Source organism: Gymnogyps californianus, chromosome 14 (assembly GCF_018139145.2).
Source record: "Gymnogyps californianus isolate 813 chromosome 14, ASM1813914v2, whole genome shotgun sequence".
NCBI lineage: Eukaryota > Metazoa > Chordata > Aves > Accipitriformes > Cathartidae > Gymnogyps > Gymnogyps californianus.
The window spans coordinates 5,514,662-5,532,164 of record NC_059484.1 but is presented as its reverse complement, the minus strand read 5'-3'; the positions used below and the strand labels follow the sequence as shown (position 1 = coordinate 5,532,164).

Below are 17,503 nucleotides of genomic sequence, written 5' to 3'. Positions count from 1 at the left end.
CAAAATTATACTGCTGAAATTATTTTAATTTCATTATTGTTTGTTTGACATCATGAAGTTTATATGCATTTGTCCAATATGCTTTTTTAATGCATATGGTGCTCCATTTAAATTGTTTGAATTTTTTGGGAAGCTCTTCTTTCCATTTTAGATTAATTCCTTTATCAGTCCTCAAAGTCATTCACATTGGTCTACTGATTGTCCTCCTAGCAGGATTAGAAATGCTGAGTTAAAGGCTGGCATCTCTGGCATTTCTAAAACCTGTTATGAGCAACATCATTCAGAATGTAAACACAGAAGTTCTGAGTCGAGTAATGGTTTAAACTTCTTTTATTCTACTGTACAGGATACCATTTACATTACCATTCTTTCTAGGTGGCATGATGTTTACAGTGAAGAAGCACCTTTTGACTAAACAGCTGACAGCTGCTAGTGCTAAGAAATCTTTATATGTGCCTGGGGATCTTCATAAAATATAGAGTATCCATGTTCCTAACTTGTGAAGCAAGGTATAAAAGAAAACAATTAAGGTTTCTTCTGGCATGACAGCTGATTCAGGCTTTTCGAGAGTTCCCAATTAAACAGTTTTGAAAGTATGAAAGCTTATTACCTGTGACTTCTACTGTTTCGTGAGAGCACAGTTTATTTATCAAGTCATGAACAGTGGTTTATTTCTTACCGCTTTTTAAATCTTGATTTAGCAGTATAAAAATAAGAAAAGGCTTTTCTTGAATTCAGCAAATTATCACCAGCTAATTTATCCCCTCGTAGTTTCCTACAGATTTTCATAGAAATCTTTCTTAATAATGGAACTCGGATTTGTGTATCAATGAAGATTAGTAGCTGTACAGTGATTTTATCCAAAAGTACTCATATCTATATGTTTATGGTCAACTGAGGTGGTTTTTTTTTCTGGAGACCAAGGAGAACTCATATGTCATTTTCTGACATAACTAAAATGCTTTTACAACAGAAGACCAACATCTTCATGAGCTAGACTAGAATGCAAATGACTTATACCATTTTTTTAGTGGTGGAAACTGAGATTTTAGATTCTGTGGGTGCCATGGTCTAATTATTATACTACTTTGTGCCAAATGAGCCTAACTGTGCATTGCAAACATGGATAGTCAATACAGATGCTAAATGCTAGCTCTTCTCTATTGGGATAGCACTTCATTCTCTCCTTATACTGTCTTTGACTCCTCTTTGAAGTTTGCATTTTCCATGGAGCTGTAGTTGTTACTCCTTCATAGGAAAATACTATGCTAGTGTGACAGGAGATATTATCAGGTGTTGAGCAGGTTGTGTAACATGAAAAAGCAATTTGAAAATAATTCTGTGTTCTTTTGTGGTAGCTATCACTTTATGTACACAAATGCAGTACATTCTTAATCTTTTTGGTGCTTCTGTGGTGAATTTTATTTAGAAATTAATGATCTCTAAAAAGGAGACAAGCATGTAACAAAATTATTCCATAGTTTGGACTGGGAATAGAAAACATGCACTCTGACTCCTTTTCATAAGATTCCGTCAAAAAAAACCTCCAACCTAAACCCCCTCCAAAAAACACTGTTACTTTGATGGTGTTTGGGCTGGAGCTGGGAAGTTTACAGCAAGAACATCATTACTTGCCACGAAGCTTTGTGTTCTGTTCTTTCTCTGCTGCTTGTAAAAGAAAAAGTAATAGGAACTGAATTTTAGTCATTGATAAGCACATTCTTGTTGGAGTGTATCACAGTACATAGCTGTAAACTGGTACAGATTTTATCCCAAAAATGCACTATTTGTCACTGCAGAGGTACATTAGATCATTTAGACAGTTGTGTTAGCACCATGTTGTTGTCTACACTTTACAGAAGAAGAGAATTTGTGCTATTTTTCCCCCAGTCACAGTTTTTGTGGGTTGCTTTCAGTCTTTCTTTTTAATATGTGGAAGTGAGTTTCTGCTACTCCCCAATGCTGCCCCCATTGTTAACTTTGTACTTTTGTGAATGTATTTTGGCATGAGTAATGTGGCACAACTAATTTCAGAATGCTAAAATGTCTACTGTCACATCTACAGAAGCATTTCCAGTCTTGTTCACATAGGAAAAAAGTGTATTGTTGTAGTTTTAAATATAAAACATTTCTCATGTTTTCTTGTCACTTTAACAAAAAGTGCAGAAAACTGGATTAGAGTTGTTTTAGATTACTGGTCCTACTCATTGTCTGGCTAGACACTAAGTAGCCCTAAAAAGAGCAGATTTTTTTCCCTTCTGCTGGAGGTTGCCCAGGAAGCCATCATTGATGTTGGACATACTTATGCAAATACAGGTATGCATTGTGCATGTTTAGCACACAAAACCCTGTGGATTTTTAATTTGATTTCAATCACAAAACAGCCATTGCCTTTTAGATGATAGATGATACATTTCATTAGAGATAAGTAGGTACATGGAGAGGCCTAAAGTTGCTTTAAGAAAAGAACAACTTATTTGCATGTTAACGTGTCGTGTATACTTGAGTTTACATACATTTCTTATAACAACACCTCAAAATTTCAATAGATTGAACTATTTAGTTTGAAATTTGCCGTGAATTCTGTCTACTTTGGGTTGATTTGTTTGAAGACTGGACAGGGAGTGCCTGACTGGTTCTGAGAATGATGCTAGAGAAAATAGGTTATTTTGCCTGCAGTGAAAACATTGCGTGACCATTGTGTTGATTAAACTAAAGTATCTCCATCCTTTGAATGAGAGATTCCAAATTTGGAAAATCTTTCCCTGCTATCTGTCCATGCATCTCTGCTGAGATAAGATAGAGTTACTGCAGTTTGACTGCAGAACCGATGAAAGCTTGCATGTGTGCCGAGGAGCTGCTGCCGGCCTGCAGAGTCAGGTCTGAGCAGGGCTTTCCCATAGCTGTTCTTCCTGCACTGCTGCTGAGCACCGGCACGGGGAATAATAGGGGAGGCTCAGCCCTGAATTTGCTTTCTGCTGGCAGTTAATCAGCGAGGAGGAGGAGAAGTGCGCCTAGGCAGAATGCAGAAGGGCGAAGCAGCAGAGAGGAGAGCAGAGCAATTGCTTACAGAATTGCCTGCTTTTTGGTATCTCCTTCAGGTTTCAGAATGGACAGATCTGTAGGAATAACACATCCCTTTGTAAGAAATGAAGCTGTTCTTTCACCAGTCCTCAGAGCTTGGAAAAGTTGGAAAGCTTACAATAAATGAAAGACTGCCTAAGAAAGTAAAATGTTAGCCTGAAGAATTACATTTTAGCCTGGGCTGTGTTCGGTAGATAATAAATATTATTCATGCTTGCCACCTAGCTCCATCCTCTTGTCCTCCCAAATCTGATTTTGTCCTTAATGAACATCAGCGTTTGAGGAGAAAACGATAAATGCATACTTTGCCCTAAACCAGCTTATCATTAAAAAGAAGTTCATCACCATAAGGTGATGCCAGAAATATAATTTTTAGATGGTACTTGTTCTGCCAAAATTAGTGTGTGCTCTGCAAAGAGGCTGTTCTATTTTCCCTTTCCTTAGTTTAAAAGCTATAAAATGGGGGTGATAAAAGCTCACCTCACAAGGAGGTGAAGATAAATAAAGTAGTGTTTGAGATGTTCTCACAGACTACATTCAGCACAACTGTAGAAAATGTGTATGAAGTAATTAAAAATACTGTATTCTCTATTTGGTATATAAAGACTGAATGAGGAAGGTTAAAAAAAATAAGAGTAGCTCCGCAGTCACTTCACTGAAGGAGGAAATTTTACTGAAAAAATAGAATATGATCACATAAGTGAAGATTATATAATATTGTGAGCTAGAGTGAAATCTCATTAGATGCCTGGTTTTATAAACCTTATAATTTTTTTAAGTGGATATGAATCTACTGTATTAATACTGTCAACAGACTTATTGTCAAAAAGAGAAACATCTGTATCCTGGTATTAGGCTTGGGGATCTCTGAGTCAGAAAGAAGCAAGGCAGAAAGAGGATTATAAAAAAGACAATTAAAGGATTTTGCTGTCATTGATGAGAGAAGCTAGAAAATGTATTTCAAATTCAAACCGTGGGTTGTAATGTGTGTATGGATTTCTGTTTGCTGCTTCTAGTCAGTTTGCTTCAGAAGGGACTGAGGCTGCCAGAGTTTCACTTTTAAGAAAACCATTGTGTTTCTGTTGAATTTTAAAAACTGTTGTCTGCATACTACTGTGTTAGTATTTGTTACAAAATTTCACAATGTACATGTATATTCTAAATTGTGGTAAGTATTACCGGAGTGGAGTGTGTATGTATGTACGCATGTGCGGGCTGGGTGACAGCATGTTGGAGATGGGCATCAAGACCTCTGTGGTATTCTCATACTTCTCAGTAACATCTATAAAGCATTTCCTGATGCCTTTGTCACAAATGCGCTCTATGAAAGTGTACTGGGTCTGGCTGAGATGGAGTTGATTTTCCCTGTAGCAGCCCTCATAGTGCTGTGCCCCGTATTGGTAGCTAGAAAGGTGTTGATAACACAGCAGGGTTTTGGCTGCTGCTGAGCAGTGCTCCCACAGCATCAAGGCTGTCTCTCCAACATTGCCCCCTCTCACCAGCAGGCTGGGGGTGGGCAAGATCTTGGGAGGGGACATAGCCAGGACAGCTGACCCAAACTGGCCAAAGGGATATTCCATGCCATATGACATCTGCTCAGCAATAAAAGCTACGAGAAGGAGGACGAAGGGGGGGCATTCGTTATTTATGTTTGTCTTCATGAGCAACCGCTACGTGTACTGAAGCCCTGCTTCCCGGGAAGTGGCCGGACATCGCCTGCTGATGGGAAGTAGAGAATCAAATCTTTTGTTTTTCTTTGCTTTCACACGCAACCTTTGCTTTTGCTTTATTCAACTGCCTTTATCTTGACCTACGTTTTATTTTCTCCCCCTGTCCAGTTGAGGAGGGGGAGTGATAGAGCGGCTTTGGTGGGCACCTGGGCACCTACTTACAGAAAGTAAGATTTATCATCATTAAATGGTTGAAGTTCAGATTCACTTAGTTATAAAATGTTTACCTTTCCTGACTAGCAATACCTGGAATTTAATAATCTTAAATGAAAATATGTCATCTGTGAATCTTCTTAGTAGGTGGTAACAGAAATGTGTAGGAAGCCCTGCTATTGTTAACCCCCAGCTATAGATTTCAAAACCTAGAATGAGGTATAGCTTGTTCATTATTGTTATTTTCTAATTTCTAAGGAGTCTGTTCTCTGGTATTTTTAGTGTTTGATCAGTGGAGAGTTTGTTCCACAGGAGCTTACATTGCCCCTTCCCCACTCTACCAAACGACTATTATTAGGGTAAAATGGACAGAGAGTTAGGAAATAGGAGAGTTAGGAGAGTTTGGGTAAACGGGTCAGTTTAGGTAATAACATTTGTGAATATTACAAGGGGAGGAAAAGCCAGCCCATAAACCTGCTGTAGGTTGATGAGTCTCGTGGCTAGAGCGGCTTGTTATCTCCTCTTTCTTATGTGGCCTCCCGAACCATGGGATGTTTCGTCTGCTTGGAGGGATCACAGTGAAAGAAGAGCTTATCTTTTCCTTGTGCTTTTCTTTTTGAATTTGTGCTTTCTTCAGAAATGGAATATTGCAGTCATTGTAATATCAATGATGTTAAGAGGGAGAACTTTCCAGGCGTGTTTCATGCCAATATTAAATTTGCCACAGAGGCTATTCATTGTGATTACGTGGTTAAAATTCCTGTATGTTACAGAGAAAAGATACTTCTGACTTAAGTATATTTAAACCACCAGAAAGATGCAGTATATTTTATAATGATGTATCGGGGGGGGGGGGGGGGGGGGGGGGGGGGGGGGGGGGGGGGGGGGGGGGGGGGGACACGGATGGACAGACGAACGACGACATTTATAAAAGAAAGGGCTTACATTAATTTTTTTCAAAAATCATAAATAAAATAGTAGAAAAGCTTCAAAAATGCAGGAAGACAGTAGTGTATCCCTCAGCTTAGGTTTGGAGTCTCAGTTTGCAGTATCTGACAGTGTAGAATTAGAAACAAAATTAAGTAAAACATTTTGTAGAACAGGATCTTTAACTGTGGGAAAACAGTAGTATTGAAACAGGTGAAATACAAAGAAGGATTAAAAGGGTGGCAGTTGTTTATCATCAGATAAGGAAGATGAGTAAAAAGGGTAAATGTTAAAAATGTGTACAATAAGTGGATAAAAAAATGAGTTGTAATCATCTGTTCTCCCTGTCATTATAATAAATGAATGCATAAAGAATTGAGAAAAATTAAGTGTGCACCAGAGTTTGTTAAAAAGAATGACTTCTTCATATACCACAGATTGGAGCTAAATTGTGGTATTTGTGCCAGCAAAAGTCATTATAGCTATGAACATAACAAAAATTTTAGAAAGGATGGAATGTCTTAAATAAATGCGTTCTTGTTATCCTTACTTCTTGTAATTGATTATAGTAGCAAAGAATGTAAGTGATATTTATCCTTTTGATTTTAGAGTTAGCCCAGTTTTGAACTGCTGATCTAGTGTTGAAGGCAAATTTATCATATCTGTGCATTACTGGTTTCAAATATCTTCCTCTAAGGCATCTTGTAGCGATCACAGCAGGATTAGATTAATCTTCAGAAGGGCAATTCATGCAATTTGTAATTACCCAAATGAGACCTCTGCCTAGAGGTTAGGTGAAAATAACCTTTGCTTATATGGTAATGCTTTCTAGTCTTAGCTGAGATAACGAGGAGAATTGTACATTGTTGAATTAAACACACTTTTAGTAAGTATTTATATACTAAATAAGTTAAGTCATAAATTTCTGTAAAAGGATAGGTGGTCAAAAGATAACAGAAGTAATATACTAATTAAAAGGAAAACATCTTTGCTACTCTATTGAGAGACTATTCACAGCATGTAGATTATGGGCAATGATGATCAAGTACATAACATTATATTACACTTCTAAACTAGTATACTACTGGTCTATTTTTGTATGAGAGATTGCATACACCTTAAGGGAGCAGCTGGTATTAACTCCTTTAATGAAAATGGTCTAGTGATTTCTGCAGGTGGGGATGAAGGGACTGGGGATGGAGGCTGGTAAGCTCTGTTGCATATGAAAAAGCAAAAAACCTTGTGACTTTGTTGTTGTTGTTGTGTTTTCTTTGAGAGAAAGAGGTTTCTTTCTTTTCCATCAATAAGGATCTGATGTTATTTATCTCTTTTCACTTAGTGTCACCAGCAATGTAGTACGTGCTGCAAGAATCTGAAAGAAAACACTCTTAAGTTTTGAATGTGCAAGAATGGATTCTGCCTGCACATTTCAGTCCTACTTTGCAAGTGAAGTCTCAGTAAAATGCAGTTACTCTCAACTCTGTGCAAGCCCTAGAGATAGAGTATGCTGTATAACACTGTAAGAAGCCATCCGTCTGCCTTGACTGCTAGTGCTAGTAGTGCATTTTAGCTCATGGACCAGATTTCTCTCTGAATACACAGCAGTACAATTTGAATTCCCAGGGTATGGCAAGCAACAGGTACTGCTGCCTCCTTCCTTCGCTTTTCTTCTAGGAGGTCTTGATTTGCTTGATCTCCTAATCACTTAAAGAGCTGTAAGGAAGGTACTTCTTGACAAGAGACACTAAATCTTAACCCCAGGCCAGGCTGTGTCTATGTTTCCTCATTCCAGCTCATAGGTGCTGTAGTTTCTACTGGCAGTGGGGTGAGGAAGGCCGCATTGTTCTTGGTGGCCTTTCTGTCGTCAGGATCCCATATGGAGTATTCTGCCAGTATTGAGTGGGTATGAAATGAGTTAGATATCTTCTCATTATTTGTGAGACTATACTTTATTTACAAAGTAATAGTAGGGTTCTTTCTGCTATGAATTACTGGATAAATGATTTCTGTACAGCCAGAACTATATTTATCCTCTATCTGAATTTACAAGGGTGGTCTACTAATGCCATTAATACCTTAATGCACAATAATGGCTGAGCAAAGAAGAGAATATTGTATTAGTGAAAGCAGTTCCTATGTTATTCAAGAGATGTGGACAGTTTCATTTTAGGAAAACAAGGCATGTAGGAGGATATGATCCAGATCAGGAAAAGGTCTAGAGAACGTAACTATAGTGTTTCTATCTCCTTTTCCTCAGATTTTACAGTAAATTAAGGGCTATGAAGACATCAGGAAGTATAATATATATAGATATATTTTTACATATTTAGATATAAAATGTATATCTGAAAAATGCATACATATATGTATGTATATATAAATCTATGTATGTATATAGATGTGAAAAACATCTCCAAAATATGTGGTTATCCATGGGTATCCAAGGACAAGTTATTCTGCCATTGTATGCTGTCTTACAGAACACTCTCAAATAATATTTTGCATAAGCAAACACTAAAAATTAATAAATAAAACTAATTTAGAGTCTACCAGAGAAGAACATGTTTTTGCTAGAGAGGGAAATCTCTAGAATATTTCATGGATGCTTGAGATTTTCTGTTGTAAGACTGTAAGGAGACTTCTGAGAAGCAGCATAGAAAATCCTTTCCCAGAGGCTCAGAGGCTGATTCCATTTGTGTTCCTGAGTTGATCTGATCAACTTCTCAAATTTTTTAGATTTGGTCAGTTTTCAAATCTTTTTCTCCATGTTTCTGGACGATGCCAAGTTCCCAGATAATAAAACTCAAATGGATGAATGATGTCTGTGGATACTATATTTTCCTTCCACTTTCAATGCCTTTACCATTTTTCTCAGACAAATAAAGTAAGAATTTCTCTGAAGATTGCTTTTTGCATCAGATGTTATAGTTGGATTTTGACGTCAATACAGGATGCTAATCAGAGTGAAATCATCTGGGCTTGTAATGGCTGTTAAAATCCACAGAATATCATTAAAATGTTTTACCGTGTATGTAAAACAGCTTAATTAAGCTAATATATTCATAATTAGTATGTATTTGTAGACATTTATGCCACCAGCAAACAAGAAAACTTGAAAAACTTCACTTTCATGATGTGTTTGGTAATTTTAACATGTATCTAATGTCAACATGTACTCTACCTGTGTAAGTCAGAAAGTGTGGGGCTGGTAGGCTTCAGTTCACTCCATTTTTTATATGTGTTTTATATTTTGAGTTGATTTTGACCTTTTTTTAAATTAGTCTAAGGTTACTTTGCTAATATGGCTAAAACAAAACTAATCAATTGAGCTGTTTTTGTTAAATGTCTTCTGCTGAAATTGCACATGATTAAAATCTACATTTTCTTTAAAAATAGCTTTGTTTCATCTGTCGTGCTAGAGCTCTTATTTTTAAAAAAAGGCAAAAAAATCTCTATACTGAAGTGCACTTGAGAAGCTCATTTTTAGGACTGTTCAGTTCGTTGCTTTTGACTAAACCACAAAATTTCTGATTACTAGAATAAATATTAGAAGGCAGGTTAAAATATACTCCAAACTCAGAGAGTTCAGGTTAATTTGGTGTTGATGAAAGAGAGCTGACTTTTTTAATGTCAGCCTTTTTATATTCTTTTTAAACATTGCCACTAAATGCTTCATTTCTTTAGAAACATCCAGTCGGTGATACTTCTTTACCTGATGTTGTTGGCCACTCTCTTGCTGCTGGCCTGTTTACTGGTTAACCTACGGGTGAAAGAGGGCATGTCTCCTCCCTCTTGTCATGCTCAATGTTGCTGTCAAGCCATGGCTGGATGAAGATGTAGCTCAGTCTTCCAGAAGAAATCCATCACCTTCCTTTAATTGATGAGCTCTAGGAATAAATGTTAAGTAGGGCCCAGGTTTACTTTCTGTAGATGTGTGCACGCATCCCATATCCAAAAAATACTTTAACAGCTAGGTGTGAGACTGGAGAGGGCTGATACAGATAGATGAACCAGATAGATTTAATACTGTATGATCTTCCCTGGCTAATCTGTGAAAGAAGTCGTAATACTTTAACAAAAAAAAATCTTGTTAACATCTTTATTGATAGAGGACACTTAAGTGTGTTTTTTATTTAGTGTATGAACTTCCACTGTATAGCTTCTTTCTGATAAATATATAGAGGAAGCGGAGAAAATATAAACTGCTTTTGGACAAAGGAAAACTACTGTTTTAGAAACAGAGACCAGAGATCTAGTTTCCCTGTGAATTAAGAAATTAATTAAATAATTGGCAGTTATACTGCCAGCGACTTCAGTCTGTCTTTGTTCTTCATTTTCAGCCCAATGTAATGAAGCTAAGATCACTTTGCTTTTCAAAACCTTTGAAAGCCTTAGAGACCAGTGAATATTTCCCTATATTTTTTTACCATCCTGCTCATTACTATAGGAAACAAATACATAAGCAGAAATCAGCCAGCAAGTCTCTACTTTCTGAGAACCCTGGGGGACTCCATGTGCTTTAAAAATGTATGAGACTTTGTCCACTGAGTTGTTATTAACTGCTAAAGGTCACATGTTTTGACATTGTTCCTGAAAGTTTTGCCTTTAAACCCAGTGACCTCCTGATTTTGGTATCAATGCACACTTTCTTCTTGAATATGGTGAAAAAAGGCAGAAAACAATTACAATGATTATGAGGTCTATCTTGATTTCTATAGCAGATATTAAAGTACCAATGTCACCAAATGTAAAAGTGCAAAACTGATGACAAGGTTTCATGTTACATCGCTGATAGGTTTGCATTCTTTCAAGTGATCCTGATCTGTAAACTCTGTTTTCCCAAATAAGTGTTTATTTTCTATGAAATAGGAAACTATATGAAAATTAGAATTAAAAATCCTATCTCTATGGAAGACTTCTGTATGAGAAAATTAGCTTCATAAGAAAAAATTCCTCTTCTCGAGTTATCAAATGCTCAACTTCAAAGCTCATGCTCTGGTCCTATAAATATAAGGTTAGATACCTAATAAAGCAGGTCATGTCATTAGCACTTGTCATGAGCTTTACGTTAATCACATACCTAAGTGATTAATTCTTTGGGGCCAAAATAGTAACCTAAAATTTAGAGATCTTTCCTACCTTTTTGTTTGTGTATTTCATCCATTTTAACTATATTCAATATGTTTTAGTTAAGTCTTGCTAGATCTGTGCACCAGAGGTCTCTGTATGTAATTCATTACAAAGGCTTGGCATACAGGATAGTTAAGAGAAATTGAAAAGGTCTGTTATTTTCAAACTTAAAATAAATCCCCTAGTTTTTAATTTTTTAATTTTTTAATTTTTTTTAATTAATCCCCTAATTTATTTTTTTTTTAATTGCCCTTCTAGGAACAAACTTCACCCTTGCAGAACTAGGAATCTGTGAGCCCTCTCCCCATCGAAGCGGCTACTGCTCAGACATAGGAATACTCCATCAAGGCTATTCCTTGAGCACCGGCTCTGATGCTGACTCAGACACGGAGGGAGGAATGTCTCCAGAGCATGCCATCAGGCTGTGGGGAAGAGGGATCAAATCCAGGCGAAGTTCTGGTCTGTCAAGTCGTGAAAACTCAGCTCTCACGCTTACCGACTCCGACAATGAAAATAAGTCAGATGAGGAAAATGGTAGGCCTTTTTCTTCAATATATTCTTAATGCACATGTATGAGAACATGATCATACTTAAAAATACATGAGTAATCTTTTAAAGGTGAATTTTTAACTTTTCTTTCTCAGTTTGACTAAAGCTGCTTTTTAACGTTGGGCGTTTTTTAGCATCAATATCAGGAAACTATTATAATATGATATGTATTGTGTTTTATCTTACAATTTACTTTCCACGCAATAATCTTTCACAGAAGTTTGTGCTCAGAGTACATTAAATTAAACTTAATGATGAGAAGCAGAAAGAAATTTCTTAAGAGAAATAGATTCTCATATGTGATTTTTATACACAGCTTGAAGTAACATTAGTAATCTACAATATGCTAGTAGCTGTAACAGTGGTGCTAATTTGTAACAATCAGATTTAATTTTGTGTGTCTTTTCATGTTTTTGAAGTTGTAAAAAAATTAATTTGCTGTTTGCTTATTGGTAAGTATTGGGGGCCTTTTAGAAAGCAAACCTATGCATCAGACTGAGACAAAGAACTTCTGTTCAGTATGGTTTATTAAGTTCATAGAAATGAGACTTTAGACAGTGCAACAATCATTTGTGACAAAACACCTAGACCTTGGTTGATTCTCAAAGTAAACTGCATTAAGCCAGCTGTCCTTTCAAATGCATATAACCCAGACTCATGTTCTTCATACGTAGCAGCTAAAAATTTTTACCTGGGGAATTTTCTGTGCTCACATATTTTTAAATTAAACTAAAGAGGAAAAATAGTAAAAATGGCTTTGCAGGAATCTGTCCTCCATGCTGTAGGGTGATGAAGGTGCAAACTCAGCTTAGTTAAAGCATGAACTAAAGGTTTTGATACTTGCCATTCTGAGAAGGTGAAGAGGAATCTCCCTAACATTATACCCTCAAAGCAACTGTTCAGGTGGCTGATACCAGCTAATGAAACCAGCTCTCTGCTGTGCTTATTACTTGTGACAAAATTTACTTTGTTACATGTTGGGTGCCTCTCAGAAGAGGATTTCTTTTAGGTGTTTATTTTAGGCTCTTCCCCATACTTACTGACAGTTGTCTTGGTTTCAACAAAGCCGGTGTGCCAGGCGCTAGAAACACAAGCAACTGCTTGTCAAAGCAAACAAGGCAAAACTGAAATACAGTTTTTATATTGATAGGAAAAAATTCAGAAAAGTGCAGGTGATTTTGTTTGTAACAGCAGTCTTTTTTTGTTGATTTAAATTGAATCTTCAAGTCATATCTCCTTTCCATAGGCATAGCAGGATACATTTCTTCATCAAAACCAAAGAGGAAATGTATATTTACTAATAATGGTGTGTACAAGGAAGCCAGTATTTTAAAAAGAATCAGTGATTGGTTAATTGATTTTTCCTTTTTTTTTTTTTAATAATACCATTCACAGAAAATATGACAACTTCCATTGACTTCAGTATAGTTTTGATAAGGCTACTCTGCATAATTTCAAATAAAAAACCTGACTAATGAAATTCTGGCATTATGGAATGATTGGGATTCATTTCTGTAGCATGAATTCACTTCTCTGAAAGTGATTGTCTCCACTTCAGTGGAAGCACTGTGCCACACCTTTTGTCTGAGAAAATTTAATCTCAGGACCTACTTTCATATATACTGTCACAGACACTGATAAAAGAATGAGTCTATTTGCTTGCATTTCGTTTTCCTCTTTATGATAAGTGAATTATTAAGTAATTGGAAATACAGTGCAGTGAATCCATTTTGAATAGGTAATTTTTCCAGCAATGATGTTAATAAGAGAAAGAAGGACATGATCAAACAGCATGCAAGAGACAAACCAGTATGTGGAATTCATTTTTACTTGGAAAGGTTTTTGTGACAAGAGTTTCTGTATGTTTTGTTGTTTTAAAAAAAAAAAAAATCACACAAGTATGAAGCAACTAGTATATACACAGAGATGTTAACTTCAGTAAACTTTTTAGTCTTACTTTCTCACAGATCCTGGTTAGCTCAAAAATCAATGCTTCTTCACATCACTGATTTTATGAAGTTTTGGGATGCATTATCATATAGATTGACAGTTGCCCCACTGGTTCAGCACCACAGTGTGGACACTTACAAAACCATCATTAATTTCTCACGCTTGTACCCAGCAGTGGTTTCCTACATAATAAACACTATGTCCTTCAGAAGCAGATCAATAACCTGCTAGGTATTTGTCTTGAAGAGGAAGTAACAAGAATCTATACTTCAAGAGAAATTCGCTCTCTGATATTGTTTCAGATTTGCAGGATACTAGCATAAAACAAGACATTTCTTGGTATGAGATTTTATCCATTTATGCCTAGCAATATTAGAGTGAACTCATGATGCATAGACTACTGAATTTATTTAAAGTACTGTTGAAGCTTTTTCCCCTGATACAGTTCAACTGTTGTGTTACAAAACAGTAGTTCAACTCCAAAAGGTGGTTATTTTTTTTTTATATTGAGATGCTATCACAATTTATATCATTGCATTTAAAAAAAAAACAACAACAAACCGTACCTCTCACTTTTCTTGTAATATTAAATCTATTTTGTCACTTTTAGTACATCTCTAAGTAGCACAGAGGAGGCTTAATTTCTAAAAGTTGCTCTAACAATATGATTTTGTTCCCATTCAAATCCATTCAGAAAGCTTATGGCCATTTTCTGCACTTCTAGATTTAGTATGATTTAATTTTATCATAAATTAGAATTCTGTGAACCTTGAAATATTAGCAGGTTTGAAATGCTTATAGATAAATTGAAATAATGGAAACTCATTTAAATTCAATGTTTTACTTGGTATACTAAAATTCTTCCTAACAAAGCACCTTATTGATGATCCAGTTTGAAAAGCAACACTTTTATTTTCACAAGTCTGATGAGACTCTAAATTCTTACCACATCTTGCAGCTTTTACTACTGTCTCGATCTGGCCATCCCTTCTTTAGACATGGCAATGTGAATATATAACAGCAAATCTGTCACCAAATCGTTATTCAACATGATGTATTGAGTTGTGAGATTTAAGTAAGTGAATCTTCTTGTGATACATACAAATCTAAAAAGTCAATTAGAAATGTAGCTCACCTCTGATGTCATGTGTCAGCTTTGTAGAGAGAATTATTTGCGGGGACCCACAGGTACGGATATACCAGAGTTCCTGAATGCTTATTTTTTCTTTCCTTTTATTAAATCCTGTAACTGTTTATTCCAAAACATCATGGAAAACTTTTCAAAAGTAGTGTTTTTCATCAGTTGTCATGTGTTCTTTCCTAAGCCTGCAGTATTCCTATTTCCAGAGTAAAGCTTAGGTGCTGATTATGTTTAGGTAGTGACCTTGAAGCAAGTGCTCTTCCAGGGCTATTTTTTTTTCTTTTTTTAAAGGAGAGCAGTTGTACTTCTTTTTTAAGTTGAGTTGAAAATTATGTTCTTCTCAAAAATATAAAACCCACTGTAAAATAAAGTAACTTTCAATTTAAAAATCCATGAAAACAGAATGGTCATAATTCAGGAGGTCTGATGTACAGAATGCTTTTGCAACAGATCTGCAATCTTCTCTTTTCCTGGCTTCACTGTTATTGAATGACCAGTTACAGGCTGTTAGGGAGGCTATTAAATTCAACCGACATTAGGCAGATGAGAGTGAAAAGCTGAAGAAACCAGTAATACATAAGAGAAAACATGATCCTAGGTAGAAGAAAGGAGAATGGAAAAGTAGCATGTAAACTCAGAGCAGATCTCAGTAATATTTCAGAGTGCTGCAATGAACTAATAGACCTAAAGAGAATCGACAAGGAATGCTTTCAGTTTGATCTGAATCTAGATCAGGTTAATTCTCCTGTTGTAAGAGAGAAAACTTCTGGAATGGTGTTGGTGGCTTTTTTTTTTTTTTTGGTAGAAGGTTGTTAGCTTGACACTTTTTGTATTAGTACCATTATAGTATATAATGGATAATATCACTGGTAGAATGGGACATAACATAAAATGTGTATCATGAGATTTCTACTCTGATAGTATAATACCAAACACTTGAGATGTTTCTGTTCTACATTTGTGTGTCAGGAAAAAAGCATGTCTTGGGGGAGGAGGAGAAATTCCAGGACTGAAACCATGTTATTAAAATAATGTCAGACCAAAAAAGATGATCAAGGAATGCTTTTATCTTGGTAGTAGTGATTCTGAATTGAGCGGCAAGACAAGAATGAATGGGAAGAAATAAAGCAAACTCAGACTTCAGCAAAGCAAGTGAAATAGTTCAAGGTCATACTGTGGTAATCTGTGTGTAAGTTTTAAAGAAATCCGCAGTAAAACACTGTGATTTTGGTCGCTCTTTGTAGATAATGCCTAAGAAAAGCAAATAATTTTGAATGTAAGGAACCATTTCAGTGTTGATAGCCCAGCTGTACCTTGTGAGGTGTGAAAATGTGGTGCGTTATTGAAATGAACCTGGAGAGTCCTGACATTGAATCCGGTAGTGCCATGCACTTTCCCTTTCCTCACTTCATCTCCTTTTCTTCCTGGAGAAGATCTTCCCTACTACACTGGAGCCAGCCTGTCTCCAGCATCACGTGTGAGGATTCAGGTCACATGGAAAGGTGTTGTAGGATGCTTCACAGATATTTTAAGGTTCAATATCCATCAATATTTGCTATGCTAGACGTATTGGTGACAATGAATTCTGTTATTTTTTCTGTGTTACTTGGTGGTGTTTTTTATCGTAGTAATTAAAAGTTTGAATACCAGACAATACCATGTGTGCATATCACTTATTATTAAAAAAAAAAAAGAGTACCATGAATAAAGTAAAATGAAGTCAGGAAAATTGTGAGATAAAATATGACAAACTGTATTTATATGTTGTACTTCTGATTGAATCGTATGAAAAAATAGGGAAATTATATTTTCCTTTCTTTTTTTCCCTGCTATGAAGTTCTCAGTGGTGATTTCATATAGTAATTTCTCAAATACATATGTAAAGTAAATCTTAAAAAACCAAACAAAAACCACCCCATAATTCAAACTGACCTCATATTTTATTGTTGCTTCAATCTTATGAGCAGTATAATCTGGGCTTTTCCTGGGATGTTGTTGAATAACACACTTAGACTTACAATAGAAAAGAAGAGATATTATTGCATTAGAGCGGTTTACAGGGAGGCACCAGACAGATGACAGCTGAGGAGTTTATTTTCTTATTTTTACTGTTTTAATTTTGACATGTTGTTCTCAATATTTTGTTACTTTAATTTTTATTCAGCTTTCTATTTCACACTTCATAATTTGCAGAAAAGGTTATGGTGAAACTGTGATTCTACTCTTGAGAAGATTTTGGTTTTGTTGTATGCATGCTAATGTCTCTGAGTGGTAAGACCAGTTTGAAAGTAGAACGTTTTAACGTTCCTGGTAACAGAATTCTGTTTGAGTTAAGAAAGTGGGAGATTAAGCTTGCTTCCTAAATATTCCCACTAAGAAATATTCACTTTCACCTATGCGAAATACCTTCCTTGTTAAAATGGGTTGTTTAAACAGCGGTGATACAGTTGGAGCAGATCTGTGTAGTCTTTAATTGGGGGGAAAAAAGTTAATACGCCCTTATCATTTTGAGATAGTATATCTGTGTTTTGTGTACAGGGAGAAGCAGGGAAGCTGTAGACTTACTGTATATTGCATAGTAGAGTGCTAATTTCAGCTGTTAGTACTGTCTGGGAACATTGTGCCCATTTCCCTCCGAGATCGACCCAGGTAGCTTGGAAACAGCAGGAGGGACAGATATGAAAGGGAAGAGAGGAAGAGCTGCCACAGTTGTACGATCTGTTCATAGCTGAGAAAGTGTCCAGATGGTCCTAAGGAAATGATGAGATTTAAATGAAATGTCATATACTCAGAAAATGGAATCACATACGTCATACATCAACTAGAATTCTTAAGAAGG

At 36.0% G+C, this 17,503-nt stretch overlaps 1 protein-coding gene across 1 annotated transcript in view; it reads left to right on the top strand.

Moving 5' to 3' along the window:
- The window catches only part of TENM2 (teneurin transmembrane protein 2), a 640,368-nt gene that overhangs the window by 125,515 nt on the left and 497,350 nt on the right, over positions 1–17,503 (top strand). Inside the window, exon 3 of the mRNA XM_050905122.1 lies at positions 11,283–11,558. Coding sequence (XP_050761079.1) covers positions 11,283–11,558 — 276 coding nt within the window. The remainder of the gene's footprint in view (positions 1–11,282; positions 11,559–17,503) is intronic.